Source organism: Cupressus sempervirens, chromosome 6 (genome assembly GCF_028749045.1).
Source record: "Cupressus sempervirens isolate cs-2001-9-10 chromosome 6, ASM2874904v1, whole genome shotgun sequence".
Taxonomy (NCBI): Eukaryota; Viridiplantae; Streptophyta; class Pinopsida; order Cupressales; family Cupressaceae; genus Cupressus; species Cupressus sempervirens.
The window spans coordinates 716915164-716938306 of NC_143123.1; the positions used below are offsets into that span (position 1 = coordinate 716915164).

The 23143-nt window shown below is 36.0% G+C and overlaps 1 protein-coding gene across 2 annotated transcripts in view; it reads left to right on the plus strand.

Moving 5' to 3' along the window:
- Positions 1 to 21404, plus strand: part of LOC149554299 (peter Pan-like protein) — a 44513-nt gene extending 23109 nt beyond the window's left edge. For both annotated transcript variants that reach the window (XM_089789505.1, XM_089789506.1), the window contains exons 5-11: positions 270 to 503; positions 4225 to 4317; positions 4456 to 4643; positions 19031 to 19224; positions 19836 to 19944; positions 20669 to 20823; positions 20946 to 21404. In XM_089789505.1, the coding sequence (XP_089645631.1) occupies positions 270 to 503; positions 4225 to 4317; positions 4456 to 4643; positions 19031 to 19224; positions 19836 to 19944; positions 20669 to 20823; positions 20946 to 21226 (1254 nt within the window). In that variant the 3' untranslated portion in view covers positions 21227 to 21404. The remainder of the gene's footprint in view (positions 1 to 269; positions 504 to 4224; positions 4318 to 4455; positions 4644 to 19030; positions 19225 to 19835; positions 19945 to 20668; positions 20824 to 20945) is intronic.
- Positions 21405 to 23143: the final 1739 nt, after the last annotated feature.

Sequence of the window (23143 nt, forward strand, 5' to 3'; positions counted from 1 at the left end):
TGATGTTTTGAGTGCCTGACAATCAAGATAGATTTTACCAGTTTAATTCACTCTTTTACTGGTTAGGACAGCATAATTTTTGATGTGAGTAAATATCTTTCTTTATTTTGGTGGCTGGGATGATTGTAGTTTTGCTCACTTGCTAGTTTATTTGTTTTCCTTTTCCAGATGTGTAGTGTTTTGGAACATTTATTTGAATACAACCATGTTTTAAGCATTAAGCGTTTGAAGTTTTGTTTAATTGTATTGATTTCCATTTTTGAGATCAGGAAAAGAGAAAGAATACTCTCAAAGATTTTGTGCATGTTGCTGCACCGCTTGGGGTAACGCACTTATTGGTGGTGTCAAATACAGATAATGCCCCTTATCTTAGAGTGGCAAGGTGTCCGCATGGTCCAACACTGACATTCAAAATACATGAGTATTCACTGGCAGCTGATATTGCACGCTCCCAATCAAGGCCCAAGTCATCATCATCGACACTTTATAAAACCCCACCTTTGGTGAGTCTTTTATGAGCTACTATATCTGTTATTATCAGTATTTTCAATGTTTCAGCCATGATGTCAATGATGGGCTGTAAAACTTAGCTGCTAGAGAGTGAAGATAAATTTAATTACTTATCAGATTTGAGTGTTACAGCTACATGAAATGTTATGTTTCTGCTGTAGCATATGTTTCCTTCAAATTTTTTCACTTTTTTATTATGTAGACTTTGTTGCTGTTTCTATTTAGGATGGGCGGACATTAGGATGCTAAGAAAATACCATAACTTACTGGTAGTTGAGCGAATCTAGGGAAGTTGTCTGAACTGTTGTAGTTGTTTCTCATTAATCTCATGGCCATTTTTAACCAGGGCAAAGCACAACTATTTTTTTTTCCCTCAAAAGACATAATATTTAAACTGCAGGCTTTCTAAAATACTGCATCCACAATGCAGGCCATTGGTATATTATTTAAATTTAAGAGTTAAAACACCGAGAATTGGAACTTTTTTTTTTTGGATAAAATACAAGGAATATTGCAAACAGAGCTTTCACATATGTATTTTCTTTTCTTAGAAAAAGAGAGAACTACTGCAGAATTCTTGGAAGGCTTGGTTTACATACAACAGCTTATCCATCACAGTCCTTACACATACTTTCATACACCTACAGTATTTTCCTTTGTACTACATAATGGTTTTACAATACATTTCTGTTTTTAAGAGCCATATTTGGTGATGGAACTCTCTATGCAAAACAAATTTGGAAGTCTTTAGTCTTCCCCCATCTACACATGACTAACAATCCTTTTTAAAGACCATGGGATGCACAACTCCTAGCCTAGGTGGGAAAATCGGCCACCCCAAAGCTAGGAGATTCCTGATGAGGTACTGGATACACACTCAAACTGACAACAAAAACAACACATTATGGAAAATCATAATACCCAATTCCCTCTGATGTTTGAAACTTTTGAATTCAAATAACTTAATTCATCATTTACCCAAAAACTTCTACCACATCTTCATACCTATACTCCATGTTTCAGCCAACTCCACAATATTCTAAAGCTCAAATGTGGTACTCATACCCATTTTATCTCCTCTAAGGGGGAATTTCTCCTAATAGAGGAAATACTCAACACGGTTAACATTTCATATCACATGCTTAAATTGAAAACATGCCCTCAACAAATTTACTGAAAGAGATGGGAGGTTGATTAAGAGCTCCAAGCCAAGCCTTCTACCACTTATTTATTTTCCAAGCAAGCAAGATTTACCTCCCAAAATTCAAATGCAAATCAAAGAACAAGAAGAGAACCCTCTCCCATTCTTTTAATGGAGTTTCATAGGAACCCTCATTTAGGATCCCTTGGATGAGAGCATGACAATGTCAATCTCTCATTTATCCTGCTAGCTCAAACCCTCTCTTGTACTCACACTTGAGTGAGACTTTTGGGTATTTCAAAGGGTATAGAGTGTTCTCCACTCCAACCAAAATGTCCTCAACTCTTTTAAGAGAGGGTTGGTGAGAGTTGGACATCTACCACTTGAGACCCTTTTCACAAACATTCCACCCTACCCACAAAACTCAAATCTCTCATCCTTCTTAAGGGCAACTAAGAGGGGTCATATCTTGGATATTGCCCAATATATGGCCTTAAAATAAGCCCCCAACCTATAGGTACCACGTGGGTGTTTAAAACTAGTAAAAATAGACAAATTTTTGCTTTTCACGTCACTAAAAACTGTTGATAAAGTATGCACCCGAAATTGGAAAATTAAAATGATAGAACAAAAACCCTTACCCTCAAATATGGACTACTCACTTTTAAACATAATGATATACATGCTCAACATATCATGAAATTAAACACAATAAATACAAGACCTTAGCCCTTCCACATGGGCCATGGTCTTGGCTTTTATTATCAGCACATAGGGTTCCCAAGGTATCTCCAGTTTTTCATGGCCCATGGAATAATGTTTGTGCATGCTTGAATTTACATGTTAGTACTTCCAACACATAATGGCCGAAGCTATTAAATCAGATAATCTCATGCATATCCCTAAACAAGATTTATTCTTTTCCAAAGTCAATTAGATGCAACAATAATATTATGCAATTTTTTTCTTTCTATAATCCAAGGTCACCGGGAGACGGGGAGACTTTGAGGTCTCCAGTACTGGTACTGGTACTGGTACGACAATTTTTCAAATAGGAGACGGGGGTACTTGGAGACGGCAATTTTTTTTTTTTTTAAAAATAAATTTTTAATAGTTTAAACTTAAATAGTCTAATACTAAAAGTAAATACAAAATTTCAAAATTTCAAAATAGTAATACCGTAAGACTAAAAGACTAAAGTAAATAACAAATTAATAATACTAGTGTTGTCACATTAAAAATTAAAATAGATTTATAGAGTCAAACTGTCAAAGATTATAATAATAATAAGCGGTCAGATACAGAAGTACATTACTGAAATAGATTTTAAAACCTGACAAATTGGCATTGCTACAAAAAATTTGTGAAAATTATTGAATTATTCAACATTGATGCATGCATAGAGACACACTTAGGATTTCTATTTTCTAACTGAGAGTTAGGATTGCTTAGTTTAAAAGGGAGTAAATCATTTTGTAATAGTGTTTTTTTTCCAGTTACACAGATTCAACTAACAAAGATTCCTATATTGGTACTAGGATATTGCCAACAGCAGATAAACAGGTACGAATAACAAATACGACTTATACATCAAACTGAAACATGATATCCTCTTGAAAAAACAGAAATATGGAATCAAATACATTCATGTTAACATACATAAAACCTCTAGTCTATCACTGTTATCGCTGAGTTTTTATCAGCAAATAGATGCTTGGTTTTCATGAGGAATAATACTATTATCAAGCATTTGCATATCAGATTTTTGTAACATACGTAATACTATCTTCTAATGCACTAACAACAGTTTTTGCACCCTAATTCCTCAGCCGCATAAATTTATGTGATTTGGGATCTTTACTGCAATCCTGTACAGCTTCCAATATGTTGTCTTAGACTTGTATCGTGTTCCTGTAGGTGACGTACATCACCAAGCAGTTTTACGAAATTCATATAGTACCTTAGATTTTTGCATTAAAAACATTTAAATGAGGGCTAAAATATATAAAATTATTTAATATTATATTTTACATTTATATTTTATCAGGAGACTTCGGGGAGACTTCACTTTTTGGATTAGGAGACGGGGAGACTTCAAGAGACTTCGTCATGAAGTCTCCAACCTTTTTTGAGGTCTCTGGAGACGCGAAAAGTCTCCAAGACGCGTCTCGGTCTCCGAGACGCCACTTTTAGGGGGGAGACGGGTCTCCTGGTAACCATGCTATAATCATTTATTCTACCAATTTCACTACTAACTCATTACAACATTACAAAATAAATTGCATAATAAGCTTATGATGAATCTGATAGAGTTCATGTCACTAACACATTCAGTCATTTCTACAATTGAAGGTAAGTAAAAAACTATAGACTAAGGGAGCATATATATTAAACCATGATAATCAAGACAACATAGTGTATCATGCTGCATCAAATTGACAAAATCAAAATAGTGTCTATCTGGGTATGTCAAATAGTTGGCCTTACAATTAACCTGGCTGATTAGTATTCCTTGTTTAGTTAACCCATGAATATTTTTTCTGACAGAGTATTGTGTTCATGCTATTTTGCAGATTGTTTTAGCTGGTTTTGGATCTGAAGAGCAACAGCTAAAGCTGACATCTGTTATGTTTCAAAATATATTTCCGGTCATTGATGTGAATACTGTGAGTATTTAAAGCACATTGAATTGTAATTGTATTACTTTGCACCTCATTTTATACCACAAATAATCTCCCTTCAACTACAAGATTTCAAGTATTTTTCTTTTAGCAGCCAACAGTAAAACCGTTTTTTTTTGACAGGTGAAGCTGTCTTCATGTCAAAGAGTAGTATTACTTAGTTACAATAAAGAGACCAAGCTGATTGACTTCCGACATTATGCAGTAACTTTACAACCTGTTGGTGTTTCTCGTAGGATTAGGAAGTTTGTGCAGAACCGTCAGATTCCAGATTTAAGGAATCTCAACGACGTGAGTGAATTTATTACCATGTAAGAGCTCTTTCCTTAAGCTTTTGCACCCTATTTGAAATAGTAACTATAAATAAGTCTGTCTCCTTTAAGATCCGAGCTTTAGCATAGCCTGTTAAGTTTTGCACTAGGAAGTGTGTTTCATTAAACATATAAGACATCTGTGGATCTAAAATCTATAGAAGGATTCCTGTAACAATACCCAAAGAAAGCAGTTTAACCACTCCCAACAGTGAGCTGGGGCTGGGATGCAGCTGGTTTTTCAACCTCCTTGGACGTTTTTTGGGAAAAACTTGCCTCTATTTCGCTTCAAACCATTGTTACCAGGAAGACATGTAGCCCGACCCCCAGTTTCTTGTATCAGATACATGGTCCTGTATGGACGCATCTCTTGGCATTAGAAGACTTAAGGTGAAGTTTTTTCCTGTCTCCTATACATCCCCTATAATCCCTTGAAAATGTGGAAACATCCTCTATAAGCATCATTTGAAAATGCAGAAACATCCTCTATAAGCGTCCCTTAAAACTTGTGGAAGTTTACAACATGACTCCTGTGAATATATTACATAAATTACATTGTATTTCTAAAAGTGCTCGTGTAGTTGAGAGAGAAATTAAAAGAATGAAATACATTAATAATCTTGTAATTTTTTCATATAATTTTACAAATTTTTTAGGTAGGAAATTTCTTGATGAAATTCCGAAGATATAAGAATATGAATTGAAACCTTAATAAGGCTTAAGGTGTGTATATGTATTGAAGTTTTATCAATTGATAGTAATAATAATCATCTTTACATTTCCAACCTTCCCCATACTATGATTTTAAAATTAGTGGGATTCACCTCCAGTTTCTTTGTCATCTCCAGATGAGATTATATTTTGTTTTCCCTATTATGATGGTGATTGTCAAATTTAAATATAACAATCCATTTGAACACTTCAAAATGTTAGCTTTTTAAATTTTTTTTAGCATTCTATTATTTAATATCCTATATATATATATATATATATATTCTTGTCTCTGACCTTTTCTAAAATTGGTGTATCAGTAGTGGTCCTCATCTCTTGTATGGTTGTACCAGTACTGGTACCTGTCTTTTGATAAGTATGTAATAACCCCTGCTGGTTATATCTTAGACAAACCCTAAATTCATCCACTAATCAGTTGTTCCGCATTCCGTCAAACACTTGGCAAGTAAACTCAAATATTGGAACAGGAAACAATTTATCACCCAAATATATATATGCCAACTAACACAGTATGAATGAACTTGCAATGCAGATTATTGTTTTGCTCCGAGAAACAATGCCAGAGCGAATAACAAAATATAATTCGATCTTCCAGCCTAATCAACTATCATTTGCAAATACCACAGCTGAATTACTTGCAATACATATTAATTTTCCCAATACTGCTGCTGCAACATTATTAAGACAATTATAGACAAATGAACCTGTTAACTTCCAACACTTGGATGATTTGCAGCAGACCCATATCCGATATAATAATGATGCAACAATCTACCCAGTAGCAACTCCAAATGTGTACATGGCCACCAAGAAACAAGTTGCAGGCCCTTAATTACTTAACTCAGGTCACCAAAAGTTGATCACATGTCTGTAAAAGCTCCAATTGTGTAATATCCCAAACTCCAGTAATGCAGCAGTATGATTAAGAAAATCCAATATATTATGACAACTTGAAAGAAAGCAACTTTGAAGCCATATCATTCTCTAAATACATCAGTCCAAGTACACGTTTTGTCTACTACAGAATTTGCAGGAATAAATATTGGATTAAATTATACATTCATATGCAGAGTCTGAACCGTTAAAACAATATTGATTACATGAACATGATACAAAATAAGGTAGCAAGAACCCGAGTGTGATCGTTGATGGTACTGGCTGCCTATATGGCTTCTATTTATCTGCTCTTCACTGTACGTGCTTTCTGGAAGTCCCAGTTCTGAATGCCACTCCTACACTCCTGTTTGCTGTAGGAACCCATAACCTAGTGGGATAGTATGGATCTGTGGTTTCCTTGTTCCACTTACAGCACACTTAACTCACCCCAGATATGTGCAGGGCTTGCGGACAACAGTCTGGATGTGTAATGCTCCCCCCTACAAATCTGTTATTGCATAGTCGGGTCTCCCAATGTTTAATGGTTCAAGACAAGGCCTGGGCTTATCTTCGAACCCGTATGGAGGTTATTTGTACTTCACACTGCCTCCCACTCTCCACGCTATAGACTGCCACAGAACACTGCCGTTCTCCTTCACTGTGGTCTGGGTACCTCGGGTCTGTAGTATATGTACGTACCTGTAGTTTGCCTTGTCCCGACTGCTGTCACACTCTTCTCCCTTTCTCCTATATCGTGGATCACTGATTCTACGTTTTGCCCTTTTGCTTGTGCAAACTAAAACTCCCAATAATCTTCACTGTTAACTGCTGGAAAAGGGACTGAAACAAAACACTGTTCTGCAATTCCCGTACCTGAACTGGTGTGCACATTTCCAAGAGACATTGGGGCTACGTCTAGTCTCCCAAACTTCTTAAGGGGTTTCGTCCTTAAGAAAGCCAGTCACATAAACAATATGTTGATATATTTTCATGGTGCCAATCCCAATGAAGCTCCTTGCTTTTATAACCTCGACATGAGGGCAAATACAAACAACTAGGCAATGTGGGATGAAAGCTATTTTCGTCTTTTAGTCACTCTAAGTTACTTTTGTTATAAAATGACTTTAAATCATAAAGTAACTTAATAAAATAAAGTGACTTAACTATAGAAGGCTCCACAACTTAATTATCTCCCCAATGAAACCAAATAGAATCCTGTGACTGGCTGGCATCCTCAAGGTAAATGCCGTTAGCCTATCCGGATGGAAAGATCGACTAACAATGCGCCAGTAGGCCTAGTGCGAAGAAGGGGACATTACAGTCCTCCTTTCTCGGAATTGCTTGCCCTCAAGCAATCTTAGTGCCGGATGCTGCAGGATTGATTCGCCCTCCCAAGTGGCATCTTTCTAGCGAATTAGATACTCCCTAATGGAACTATTACGCAGCTTCCTTTCTTTGTTCTCAATCACCTCGGCTGGAATCAAAACCAACTTCCCTTCCACATCAAGGGGGGGCAATCTAATGGAAGTCGCTACATGTTGACCAATTGGCTTCTTGAGGGAGGTCACGTGGAATACATTATGAATTCTATTGTCATTTGGCAAGTCCACCTCATAAGCAACCTCTCCAACCCTCTGAGTAATGCGATAGGGACCATTAAATCTAGGTTGAAGTTTTTCTCACCCACTCTTCTTCAAGTAGCTTTGCCTGTAAGGTTGGAGACGAAGGTAAACCATGTCACCTAACTCAAAAATCTGCTCTATCCTACGACGATCAGCATACATCTTAGGTTGATTCTGAGCATGTAAAATGTTCTCCTGAAGAGATTTGAGAATGTCCTATTGATCCTGTATCCAATCTCCAGCTAGCGGTGCTCTACTGTCTTGTAAGGCCGGATCTATGAACGATAGTGGTTCACTGCCATAGAGGGTTCCAAACAATGTCATCTAGATGGATATGTGGTAGGAGTTGTAGCAGTACTCCCCTAGATATAACCATTTGACCCAAGCTCTGAGTTGCCCCGCTACATAGTTCTGGAAATAATCCTCCACCCATTTGTTTACTATCTCAGTCTGCCCATCTGTTTGTGGGTGGTAACTTGTGCTGTTTGTCAATTCCGTACTTGCCAATCTGATTAATTCCTGCCAAAAAGTGCTGAGAGATTTGCTATCTCTGTCACTCACAATGGTCTGAGGGAGACTGTGTAGACGAAAAACCTCTTGAAAAAATAACTCCACTACCTGAGAGGTCGACTAATCTGCTGCTATAGCATGAAAGTGAGCAAACTTAGTCAATCTGTCCACAACCACAAAAATGGAATCTCTGCTCTGCATTCTTGGCAATCCTGTAATGAAATCCATAGAAATACTCTCCCATTTCTGTATTGGAATAGGAAGAAGCTGTAATAATCTGGCTGGGAACTTGTGCTCCGACTTGTTTTGTTGACAAGTCTAGCATTCTTTGACATGCTGAAGGATGGCGTCCTCGAGGCCCTTCCATGAGAACCTCTCTCTGACTTGCCTATAGGTTTTGAAGAAACCTGGGTGTTCGGTTGACGGGGCATCATGAAGAGTATCCATAATCTTTTCCTTGAGCTTGGATTCTAGTACGAGGTAGATCCTATCCTTATAAAAAATCATATCATCGATTACCGTATACCTGTTGTCCTGGAGTTGTCCATCCACGATCTGACAAGCTTGAGTATTCCTAGAATACTCAACCAGTAATTGAGACTTCCAAACTGTCGATATCTCAAAAATGGCACAACATTTTGCTACTGAAGGTCTCCTGGAAAGTGCATTAACAACTATATTGTTCTTACCCTTAACATACTCGATATCAAAATCATAGGCTTGAATCTTGCTGACCCACTTTTGTTGTCTTTCATTCAGATACTTCTGTTTTAAGAAGTATTGTAGGCTGTTGTGATTTGTCTTAACCGTGAATTTGCCACCCACCAAGTACTGTCTAAACTTGGCTGAAGCGTGCATAATGGCTAGCATTTTCTCGTCATAGGTGGAGTGCAATCTCTCACTTTCTTGAGCTTATCAAAGGTCACCTCTACATCATCTGTCCTCTTGTTGAGAGCTCAGTAATCAAATACACATGCGAAGAGTACCATCTTTCTTCACCAAAACTACCGAAGAAGCAAAAAGGTTGGAGCTGGGTTTGATGTGTCCCATGTCTAAGAGTTCCTTAATTGTCCTTTCTATTTCCTCTTTATAGTGCTTGGGGTGACGATAAGTAGTGGTAATGACGGGTTTGACACTTTCGTCTAACTCAATGATATGCTCAAACCCTTTATTTGGGGGAAATACCCGGGGGTATGTCTTCAATGGAACAAACGAATTTTCCTAACCAAATTAAAACACCTAATGATCTAATAACTGATTCCATTTCACATGAAAAAGACTTCCTTTAACTATTTTTAACTAGAAGGGAGTAATTGCTTCCTAATTAGTTTACAAATTAAAATCATCTATTGAAATTAAATAAATAAATGAATATGCTGCTAACATTTTTAATCATTCTAACTGATAACATGTTCAGCTGAAAGTAAAGTACAACTATCAACTAATATCTTTAATCTAACTGATAACATGTTCAGCTGAAAGAAAAGTAACATCTATCTATTTAATCTTCAATGAATCTAAAGGTAAAGGTACAAAGAACATACAAAAACTAATGGAGAAATCCCTTTGTCATGTTGTTCAAGCCTTGGCATTGGTGAGAGGAGAAGCATTGACATAGGCTTAACCTCCCAACCGCAGATCATACTTATCCCCACACATCCTAACTTAATAGGATGACCTTCCCTACCTTGGGATTGGGCTTGGGATGTTCTTAAGTCCAGCCATCCGAGCTACCTGGTGGTTTGAGTGTCCCATCAGTTATTCCTAAATAATTGAAGCTTCTGGACAAACAAAAAAATCCCATGATTGACACATCTGCCTATATCTACCTTGGCCAAGGATTTCAAATTGGGTTTGTGAACCCGATCTCCACCACTCGACTTGACAACAGGTTCCATTATCAGGACATGCATGAGCTATTTAATTATTTATTCCAATCTGATTTCTTTATTTTTATTTGCATGTTAAGTTTACACCTCTTCACCACTCATTGGCCTTTTTGCCGGGTGAATTCCTCTGTGTTCTCATGGTTCTGACTTGGTCTTACACTTCTTCACCCATACTATGGCTTCAATGCCAGGTGAACTCCTTGGTGTCAAGTATTCTGATTTCATGCTTGGTATATATGTTTGTTACAATCATAAAGATTCATTCAACATTCATAGTTATCCTAGTTTTCAATAGGCTGCATATTTGATGTAAGCTCAAGATCATTTAGAGATTGGTATCATAAATACCTCGGACAACAACATATAGCATATTGGATTATCTCTACTAGTCAATCCTAACCGGCTGAGGAGAATATGTCGAACCAGAGTGAGAGAGAGCAAAATAAAAATAATGGATGAGAATACATATGCATTTATTTACATTCGGCTAAGTTCAGGTATAATCGGTTCCATATCTATCACTGTTTCTAAGTATAAAACTTGCCATTGCAAACACTACTCAATCGGTTTATCAAGGATTACCAAACAAGAGTATGACCTCCGAGCTCGATTGAAACTTGATCTCCAACAAATCTGAAGCTTGGTTACAGCTTCACTTCGGTAGCAGAGGATGTATTGGTGTCAACAGCATATGACTTTTGATGTAATTGCAAGGATTTAGAAGCATAAATAGTATGATGATCGGTGGTAAGGAAAGAGTAATGCAATGTACTTGGTGGAGTGAACCTAAAATGTGAGAGACCTTTCTTCATCCCTGATCACAACTCCTTAATAGTACAAACTGAGACTCCTCGGCTTCCATATGTTTTTCAAGAAGTCTGTTCGGTGCTTCAAGAATTTTGAATTGAAAAGGAATAAAAGCGGGAAGGTAAATGAGGAGAAAATGAAATGATTAAATCTTTTATTTTATTATTATTATAAGCTCTTATGTACATTCACGTATGTATATCAATGAGATGGCATTATTAGATTATTTATTTATAATTTATTGGTGCCACTTCATTTTTATATATACGAGTTTGTATTTAAGAGTTTATAATAATGATTAAATAAGAGAAAATCAATATTAAATCTTAAAAGGTATGAATTATACTTAATTTAGATTATGTAAGTTTTTATTATATTGTTTTCCTAATAGCTCATGCGGTCCTATAATGCAATCTGTGGTCAAGTCTTCGTATCCTTTCCAAGGTAGTCTTAGGTCATACCTGTCCATCCTGGTGACTGGACCAATCGACCATCCCCTTTTGATGATCCCGTTTAGCAATGCTTCCCCTCTCTTCAGTCCTCTTCCTGCAATTACCCAAGCAAAACATTCTCGCCAACACATTAATTCAAAAATATATTGATCGTTAATTTCAATCAAACAATTGTCAATCATCTAATGACAATTATAGGCTGTTTGATTATTTTTCTCAACGTCTATAATAACTAACTCATTTCACATAATCATGAAAGAAATAATTCGTTATCAGTTGGTACAATATATATAATTAACTATTAGGAAAAAGAAATAATCTGGTAACAGTTGATACAATGTATATAATTAACTAACTTGTTTCACATGATTAGGAAAAAGAAATAATTTGTTAAACCAATAGTTATGATCAAATAAAAAATTAGGGCAAAATTTGGGATGTAACATTTAAAAACCCTCTTGTGCTTATCAAGCACCGACTGAATGCCAACATGAAGCTACCGTCTTGAACCTAATGTAGTCTTAGAGGAAACGAAACAGTGCGCTGCCCACTCCATGTCATCATGCCTTATAATAGCCTCCATCCTATGCGCTGAATTCAACCTGGGTTCACCCTCTGGCATGGCCTTGAGAATCACTTGTCGGCCATCCTGTATTAATTCTAGCTGCATCTTATCATGATCAACTATGCACCTGCCGACTATCTGTAACCACTGCCTAGCCAGCATGACGTCTAACCCATCCAAGTCAACTACATAAAAATTTGCTTGTAAAAGATATAGTCATCAAAGTGAATCGAGAGCCTTGGCACTTTTCGTGCACCTTAATCTCTCAACTCCTGCTACCTTAACTTTGAACTCGCATATATCATCAACCTGTAATCTTCTCTTTGATGCCTAGCGTGTGCTTATGAAATTATGTGATGCAGCTATATCTAAAAGGTGCGCAATATGCTGCCCTCTAACTACACCCTTCAAGCGAAAAGGGGTGACCCATGGGATTGCTAGAAAGGGAAACTATGATGGGGGATTGTCCTGGAGTGGATTCCTTCTTCCTCTCTTTAGGAGCTTGCTCCTCACTTTCTTCTTTATTGCTGCCATCAACATTGCTGCCCCCTTGCTATTTGTCGTTCTCTTCAGACATAACCTAGACATAATGTATTTTACCTTTGCCAAGGCATCTGTGATTTGATGTCCATGGCTCCCTAAAAGTGAAGCATAGCTTCTTCCTCCTTTGTTCATTCTGTGTGTCAAAGTCTAATCTAGGAGGGGAAGTCTTATACTGATTCTTGTTCTTTTGGATTAAAGTAGACCCCTTATAAGGTTTCTTAGGAAGCTGTAGTATTAAAGTAGGTGAATCCAGATCATGAGCGATTTTAATAGCATCATCCAATGGGTTTGGTTTAAGGACCTTGATCGAGCCTCTAAATTTGTCCTGTAAGCCCTCAGTGAACAACATTACCTTACGTTGTTCTGTCATATCCGAAACCATAATCGAGATCTGCTGAAAATCATTAATGAAGTCATCTAGAGATCCACCCTGTTGCAACTGCACCAAACCCTTGCAGTAGACCTCAATATCCTTCTTGTCAAAATGGGTGATCAGCTTAGAGCTGAAAGTCTGGTAAGATGTAACGAGACCATGATCCTGGGTGACCGGCCCATGATGCCACCAATCATATGCTGCTCCCTCTAAATGCATTGTGGCAAATTTAATGGCTTCTGTGTCCAACATGGGCTTAAGTGTTAGGTAGGTGTCTAGCTTGTGAATCCAAGCTCTAGTAGATGTCTTACTGCTGCTATCAAAAGCGGGGAGGGATAACTTGTTCATGGCGTGCTTCAAGTCCCTATTCTATGCCCTAGGCCTCCTGTCCTGTTGTGGTCTCTCTGTCTCCCTTTTTTTATTCATATATTGAACAAAGGACAAATTTTGTTTAATTGGATAAGGGAACAGATCCCATTCATCGTACATGGCCATAACATTACTCGGAAGTAAGCCTGCCACTGCAGGTTGGGCTACCTCTTCTTCGGCATTATTCTTAGCAAAAATGGGCATTAATGGCCTGTCAGTGTTCCGTGTGGGGGCCCTATCAGCCCGAGGTGATCCTGCCACACTACCACCTCCACTATGATGACTCAGCTCTCTCTTGTGTGTCAGAGCTAGCTGTTGCATAGCACTTGTAAGCTATTGAAGTGCAGTAGCGATATTACTCTGTCCATCTCTAATAGCCCGCAAAGTTTCCCTCACTTCCCATTCTTGTCCGTCCACATTGTGAGCCATTTGAGTGACTTGTACCTGTGCAATTTGTTCAACCTGTTCACCCTGTATGCTTGTCTCAAAGGTTAGTTCCTCATGAACTGAGTAACTGTCCTCAATATCAATTTGGTTTGAAGATCCTGCCTATTTAGGTCGGATGTGACTAAAGTTATATGGTTTCCTATTCATGCCTATCTGACATTTTTCTTGTTTTAACCAGCCTGCAACTTCAATAATTTACCCACAAATTGGCAAGTCTTGTGGCTTTGATACCACTGTAATATCCTGAACTACAGTAATGCAGTAGTATGATTAAGAAAATCCAATATATTATGACAACTTGAAAGAAAGCAACTTCGAAGTCATATCATTCTCTAAATACATTAGTCCAAGTAAACGTTTTGTCTACTATAGAATTTGCAAGAATAACTATTGGACAAAATTAAACATTCATTTGCAGAGTTTGAATCGTTAAAATAATATTGATTTTATGATCACAATACAAAATAAGGTAGCAAGAACTTGAGTGTGATCGTTGATGGTACTAGTTGCCTATATGGCTCCCATTCATCCGCCTTTCATTGTACGTGCTTTCTGCAAATCCCATCTTTGAATGCCACTCTTGCACTCCTATCTACTGTAGGAAATTAGGAATCAATAAATTAGTGGGATAGTATGGATTTGCGGCTTCCTTGTTCCACTTATGACACACTTAACTCACCCCCGATATGTGCAGGGCTTGCGGACAATAGTCCGGATGTGTAATTTTCCCCCCTACAAATCTGTTATTGCATAGTCGGGTCTCCCAATGTTTAATGGTTGAAGAGAAGGCCTAGGCTTATCTCCTGACCCGTATGGAGGTTATTCGTACTTCTCATTGCCTCCCACTCTCCACACTAGACTACCACAAAACATTGCCATTCTCCTTCACTATGGTTAGGGTACCTCCGGTCTGTAGTATATCTACATGCCCGTAGTTTGCCTTCGCCCAACGACTGTCACAGTCTTCTCCCTTTCTCCTATATCGTGGATCACTGATTCTACATTTTCCCCTTTTGCTAATGCAAACTAAAACTCCCAATGATCTTCAGTGTTAACTACTGGAAAAGGGACTGAAACAAAACTCTATTCTACAATTCCCGTACTTGAACTTGTGTACACACTTCCAAGAGACATTGGGGCTACGTCCAGTCTCCCAAACTTCGTCCTTAAGAAAGCCAGTCATATTCAAGCAACCGATTTCATAAACAATATGTTGATATATTTTCATGGTGCCAATCCTAATGAAGCTCCTTGCTTTTATAAGCTTGATACGAGGGTTAATACAAACAACTAGGCAATGTGGGATAAAAGCCATTTTAATCTTTTAGTCACTTAAGTTACTTTGTTATAAAACGACTTTAAGTCATAAAGTAACTTTATAAATCAACTTTTATAAAATAAAGTGACTTAACTATAGAAGGCTCCACTACTGAATCATCTCCCCAATGAAACCAAATAGAATCCTGTGACTGGCTGCCATCCTGAAGATAAATGCCGTGAGCCTATTTGGATGAAAGATAGACCAACAATGCGCTAGTAGGCCTAGTGCGGAGAAGGGGACATTACAAATTGCTGCCCTATGGAAAACGGTAGCCTCAGAAAATGCTAGCCAATTTGCCAAACCAGAAAATTGCAGCCCTTCAAATTTAAAACCACTCTCCAAATTGCAGGTGTACGCTAGCATTTGATGCAGCTCTTAAATAATTCACCATATGCAGAAAATCCTCTTTCCCAAATACAAGAAAACACAGTAGGGAAAGATCCTTCAATTTGTTATGCTTCAACAACAAATTGAAACTCCAATTCAGAAATACTTCCAGAATTTCTAGCCCAATTCCTCGCCGAATATCAAAGAGATTAATAATTCATTGGATGCCAATTCTCAAAATGAGGTCCATATTTAATGTCAATAGGCATTCTACAATGGCATAAAGGGTGGAGTGGGATGCTATAAGTGTGTTAATGTTAACTTTTATCTTTCTAGGTTAAATATGATAACCATTTATACGTCAAAAATTTAAATTTAATTATAAACAAAATATACTCTAAAAAATACTTCAATAAACACCACATAAAATATTTCTTAAAATTATAATGTTTGGAGATATAAATGATGATGTTTTTTTTAGAAATAAAAATAAAAAGCTTTAGTGAAAAAAAAGAAATGGAGATAAAGGAAATATAAATAGTTTTGGGTATAGTAAATTAAATTTTAATCATTTTGTACTAGATATCTATTGGCATTTTTTTTAGATAGATAACATTTGAGATTATAACGAGAACCATATTTATAATCTCACTTGCACAACTTAGCTTCGACACTACAACTTTCACTTAAAAACTTTTTTGCTTTATACTATGGCATATAATATAATTTAACCTTTTTGATTAAGTTACCATATTCACCCCTTAGCATGCAGATTCGACATTTGGTTCGTAGCTAATTTGAAGTCGGTTCCGATTCCTGTCAAATTTGTCATTTATCTGATGGATTCCCTTCGAATTCTCTTTCTCGGACCTTGGACGAATTTGGGTGAATGTCGAGTGAATTTTGTAGTTGACGGAAGAGCCCAAGAGAATGACTGTGAATTCGGAGTGAATTTGGGTGTGCAACCAAAAAGTTTGAATTTTTAATGTTTTTTATTGTTTCGGAAAGGCCTTTATTTGGTTTAAATATAATATGATTTATTATCCAACTGACCCAACCTTAAAACACCCTTGCACTTCATATAGTGGTGTATTAACTTATTTTCTAGAGCATATTTTTAAATATATATTAAAAATAAAAATAAAAATATATCTTGTATGGACGAACCCAAAACAAACCCGAACCCAGCCCCAAAAAAATTTGATTGAATTTTGAACCCGAATGTTGAACTTGCATCCGAAACAGAATCCGAACCGGCAACTTAGCTTTTTAACCACATTATGATATTCCAACACGCGAGGTCTTTGTTTCTTGTGTCCAAGATTAAAAACTTTTCAATCCAATTCCAACGAGCTATGACACTAAGGTGGCCAACATACAATACCAACAAAAATAGCAACCTAAACATATTTAGTTGAATAGCCATAATAGTTCACCCGTCTTGCGAAAATGATTGAAAAAGCATTAGAATCAAAATCTAACAACACATGAGTGATCCTAATGTTTTGAACTTGATGGGCGACTTACTAAAAATAGACACCCCCTCCAAGATTCTTGGAGTCTAAAGCAGAAGCCAGAAATAAAAATTGAGAGCATTACCCAACTCCAATATATCCCTCAAAACGGAGCCAAAACTCACCATATGCCATTGGAAACCCTAATAACTCCACAACTGACACCCTCAAATCCTAGTGTTAACTCATGAGGGTCACGATGATGAACTGACCAAACCAATTGCAAGAACATGCTAAAAATGGGGACATTACAAGCTATGCTTCAAACTCTAGGCTTTTCAATTTCATTTCACGTTATATGTTGTCATATCTGAGTCTGGTTTGATTCAGATATGTGGTCTGATTCAATTGGCCTTTAAATTTTGGCAGGGAGTTTCCATAAGGTAGTGGGTTCATCTTTGAGTTTTGTCAAATCTGACAGGATCTAGTCTAACCATAGCTGAACCTGTGTTTTTTTCATGCTTTGAGTTCTGTGGGGGTTGTGAGGAGTGACATGATAGTGGACTCAGGCATGGCCATTACAGTTCCAAATGGACACTTATATGGCCGTGCAAGATGCCTCTATCATGGCCATTTAAGTCCTCGAGAAAGCTTTATCCATGAAGGCTTCATGGTGATGACCCCATGCTTAGCATCTGTTTAATATGGTCTCTATTCCTGCAGCCTGCAGAATTTTTTCTTCCACAGGTCATTCACAATTCTTTCGATTTTATTCTATATAAATGTTTGTATTTTCATTATCACTACCTGGAGATTCCTTAGACACACAGTTTCATTCATCTAATCTTTTATTTGATATATATATTTCTAATATCTATTTTAAAAAATATTTCAACTTAGTTTAATAAATAATATATTGTTATTTATGTCTTGCTTTTTATCTGGATTAAATTATAAATACTTATGTTTTTTATGTCTTTGTATGAATTAACCCAAGCCTAAAAATATCTCAATTGGATGTACAAATGAAACTTGTAAATCACAATAAAGATCCGAACCAGCACTGGCAATGTAGATTTCATCATTAAAATCCTTCTTTTATAAAACTGATTGAGAATTTGAGAATAATAGGCTTCATTGAACAAATTCTGTATTTATGTCTGGATTCTGGCTTGGATTTTTTTGGGAAGAACCTGCTTATTCCTTTTATCTTGAAACTCTGGGGTTTTCAGGTTCATCTCATATTTTCATTCAAACTGCTCCTTTTAACTTCAGACCCCAGGTTTTTTGAATTCACCTATTTTTTGAAAAACTGATTAGAATTTGAGAGCAACAGGCAACATTGAACAACTTCTTTATGTAGGTCTTATGTTTGTTTCTCAGTATATTTGGCATGAAACATCAATAACAATAACAATTTTTTATCATATTTTAGTTTTACAAAAAATTCAGTGGCAACATTGAACAAACTCTTTATTTGTTTTTTCTGTTTTCTTCTCTTTCTTTGCATTATATTTGGCATGAAATAACAAATGATAGTTTTAAAAAAATTTCCCCATATTTAATGAAAATTTCAGTATTTTCTATTCTGTTAAGTTTTTCCTGTTTTGAATCCGAGCAATTGAATTCCCTTTACACTTTCCATTAGCTGTGTTAGTACTGTGTAAGAAGAGTGCTGTTATGGTATATGTTATATACCTAGTCTAAACTGCACCTATCCATCAGGTTTACCAACATGATAAACATTAATACTTTTAATAGTTTACTGCTTGGAATTTCAAGCTTCTGAAGCTTTCCGACTATCCTATTCATTTGCTCAAAGTGTTCAAAGAATGCAATTTTCTTTTGCTTATTCATCCTTATTTAACATAAGGTGTTCATTGTAATAAGCATTTCTAACTTCTAATTTCCTTCTTAATAAGTTATTATTTTTTGATTTTTGTGTGTCTTTTGTAACCTTGATTTATGGGTAGATTCTTTTAAGTTTTTATAGTTTTAATCGTAGTGATGATTTAGTTTTTTATGGAAGTTGTGGACATGTGTGCGTATAGCTAGTACTCGATTTTGTTGGATTCTCTTGACTTTAAATGGTTAAGACAGGCCAAACTATGGATCAGAAAGTGAGGTGGAAGATGAAGCAGCAAGAGTTGAACTTGCAAATGATTGTGGTCGAGTAAATCGAGCATCCTCTCAAAGTTCTGTGAAGCTCCAGGAAATTGGACCTCGGATGACATTGCAACTTGTGAAGGTGGAAGAAGGCTTATGTTCAGGACGCATCATCTTCCATGAATTTGGTATGTTGGTGCACATCGCAATGATTCTTGTTCCTTTTAAAGAAAATTTTAGCCAGATTTAGATGGTTGATACATTTGCATATAACTTCACATGAACCAAACTGTTCAAGCAAGTTTTTTTCTATGTTAAGACATTTTGTAGAGTATGTTATGTATTCTATCGAAGGTAACGATAGTCATATTAAAGTTTACAGTCCATGATATCAGATTACTAGTGTTGCATAGTTTAACTGTGTAATTTTTCTCATGGAATTGTCCAGAAAGACTCATGTTATAATATTCATGTTGTTATCATCTATTTGCATAATTTGTATGAGACCAAGCTATGTCTGTTTGTGAAGCTTAAGTTTCTTCACCAATGTTTCTTCCATGTATTGCATTCGTTAGCTTGGCTCACAACTTTGTTTCTAGTTCTCTTGGAATTTAATAAATTTTTGAACAATATAATAGTTGTATTGAATGATCCAACAATTTTGCAATTTCACTTCTTGAGGAGTGTGATACATCAGTATTCGATTGTAACATTCGTTTTATTGCTTTGTCATACACACTTGATGTTTTAGTCCATTCAACTAATCTATTTAATTTTGGTATAATTTCTTTTTTTACAGTGAAAAAGACGCCTGAAGAGATTAAGATGCTAAGAGATAGCATAGAACAGAGGGAAGCATTGCGGAAACAGAGGAAAGCTGAGCAAGAAGCAAATGTTCGTCGGAAAGAGTAAGTACTCTTTAAGTACTCTCATAGTCAAATAATAAGCCTGTCAAAAGATGTGTGGTTATGTTGGTTTCCTTTCTGTGCAGCACTTATTTTTTGAGACATAAAATCCATATGGTATCATGCACATTTGTTTTCTAAATGTTTTGATGCCAAGGAAAACTGCCCATGCCAATGTGTCCCCTAGAACAAAGAAAATTGATTTTTTACATTAAAAACCCAATTCACTGAACAATTAGATGGTTGAGATTTAGCTGTCATTAAATTTTATTGGTTATTTCGTGTTTTTTCCTTTATTTTGGTTATATTTTGGACTCTAGCTCTGTAGTTGCCAATATTTATTGGAGCCATTGGTCTTCCTAGGAACCTGATGTTGAACTGTTCTAGAATAACAAGGTAAACAAGTAGAGAGCATTTTTGGTTATATTTTGGACTCTAGCTCTGTAGTTGCCAATATTTATTGGAGCCATTGGTCTTCCTAGGAACCTGATGTTGAACTGTTCTAGAATAACAAGGTAAACAAGTAGAGAGCATTTGTGGTGATGATAGCAATAGGCTAGAATTATTCATGTTTGCATCCATAAATTAGACAAGTAATGTACAAAACTAGCACTGGCATCTTTGTTCAAGTACATTTAAGCAGATTTTCTTTGCAAAAGGATATTATGTGGATCCCTGTAATTTTGAATATAAGATTTTAATTGATGTATTGGATGTGAAAATGTAGACATGCCAAGCAAGCATTGAAGCAAAAGTCAAATAGAGCAAGTCAAGCTCCCATGGAATTTGAGGAGGGTGAGGGCGAGGGTGAAGAAAATGATAATAAGGACATTGATGATTCAGAGTGGTATCGCCGGGAAGTTGGTGAAGAACCCGATTCAGGTTATTTTATGTTCTGTCATCCGCTCATTATGTTTCATGCTTTACAATTAATCACTTTTGCTAAATACTCTAGTCGTAGTTCAATTTTGGGTTTAAAGCATTTTGATGGTTCTTTGGTGCAGAGTTTTTAATGGGTGTTTCCAGGTCACAAGATAGAAATTACAAAGGATATAAAAATAAAAACACAAAGCAGGGAAAATATAAGCAGTCTAGAAAGAGCACTGCTAAAACGGATAAGCATAAAGAGGGAAAGTCAAGCAAGAGCATGCATTCTGGCAAACCAAAGGAGGGGGGTTCTAAAAAGCATTTTGGTCAAAGTATTGCGGATAAAATCCTGTCTCAGAAGAGGAAGAGTTCTCAAGGATCTGCACATGCAAATAAACGGAGAAAGGGTAATAAATAGGGACTTCTAGGATTTCAGGATTCCATCAAATTCAGAATTGTAATTTAATATGTTTGAAGCATTGGTCATATGAACTTGGCATTTTGACCCTGTATTTGTGGCTCATCAACATTTTCTTTATGATTTGTCACTTGGATTTTGATAAAAACAATGTTTTATGCACCGATTCTGTACAAAATCTCTCTATGTTTTAGCATTGTGATTTGGTATTGTTTTTAATTTTACTTAGGAATTAGAGGTATATTTCAATATTGAGTTTTGATGTTTGGAGATGGAAATTTGTTGAACTGCCCATTGTACCTGCACATTTGATCAGAATCTGATTATGCATGCAATTAAAATACATTTGTTATATTGTTTTTTTTCCTTCTAACAATTGTAGATATTTGCTTATGACATTTTAGCTACTGGAGACAGAGAACAGTAACTTTATTTACAGAGTTACCGGAAACTCCTGTCGTCCTTGGGCGCTCGTATCCCTGTATCCAATTTGGAAACGTATCTGATACTGCTGGATACATGTCAAATATTGAACCCATGTCTGGCCTAAAAAACTTGATTTTCCAACCATGCCAAATACTATGGGGTTTGATTTTTAAAAAGATTTGACGTAAATCTTCCCAAATTAGATTGCTAAAAAACTTAATTAAAACAATTTTTTGAAAAATGGTTTAAACAAAACCTGCACCAAATGAGAAAGAAATAAAATGTTTTTCTATTTCAGCAACTCATTTTATGGATTATCTTCTAATGCAACTCTAGTATGTTTAGATATTGTGAAGTGTTAAATTAACTCATAAATATTTGTGTCAATATTGCTTTTGAATTAATGAAAATCACCTATAATAACTTGATGTTAAATATATGTTTGTGTTATTTTTTAATGTTGTGTCCTACTGTATCCATATTGATGGTCTTAAAAAATGGCCATATCCGAACCCAATACCCTGTATCTGTTTGTTATCGGTATCCGTATCCATGCAATTTTTATTTTTTAAATGTTTCTTGGTTGTTTAATAGTAGTTTTTGATGGGTAATGTGTGTCGGTTGTTGCACATGCTTAGGTGGTCTCAAGCCTATGGTTTGAACACTGTTGTTGTTTCACTGATTTCAACTTTGTAATTTTTTCTAAAGTGGGGAAGGAATTGTGAAGTTGGTAGAGAACCTCGGTACGTGCTAGGCATCGACTAAGATGAATTTAGATTTGCTCATTACTATAATACTTTCCAAAGTTGTTTGCACGGTTGCATTCATAGACTCTTGGGACCTCCCACGAATTTGCCAAGATTTGAGGGTCTCATGGTTGCCATGAACTTGTGAAGTGAGGTCACAAACTTTTTAGGACACAAAAAAAATGGACTTCAGTTTTTATTTTGTTTTGGTGTGGTGTGACAAGTTTAAGTCTTTGGTTGTTGAGCTCATGTGAGTCCCAAGTTTTCATACCATGCCATTCTAATTCATTTTTCTAGCTTAGGAAGTAGGTAGCCAACAATTATTTTTCCAACACTAAATATTATATATAAATAGGTGTTGTACACCTTGTAAAATAAATGTTTATTATTATATATTTATATTTACTATAGATTTGCACCTAGGAGCACCTAGACAAATATAGTATTTGTTGAGATTCATTTTAAAATATTTTTGGGACAATTTGATGTTGTAGTGTAATATTACAATTGTTTAAAATTAGAAAAATGAAAATGAATAAATATTAAGTGTAGAGTCGAGGATTGAGGTAGAACATAGTTTTATTATGTAATTTATATTATACCAATTGGTAGTTTTATGTGAGCTTTGAAGACTTTTGAGGGCTTTTACGAATTTATTGTAATATTTCGTTGTTGAATAATACATGGATGATGGATGCTTTTGAAGGCTAAGTTTATCTCTCAAGAGGGTTTTTCCATGTTATAT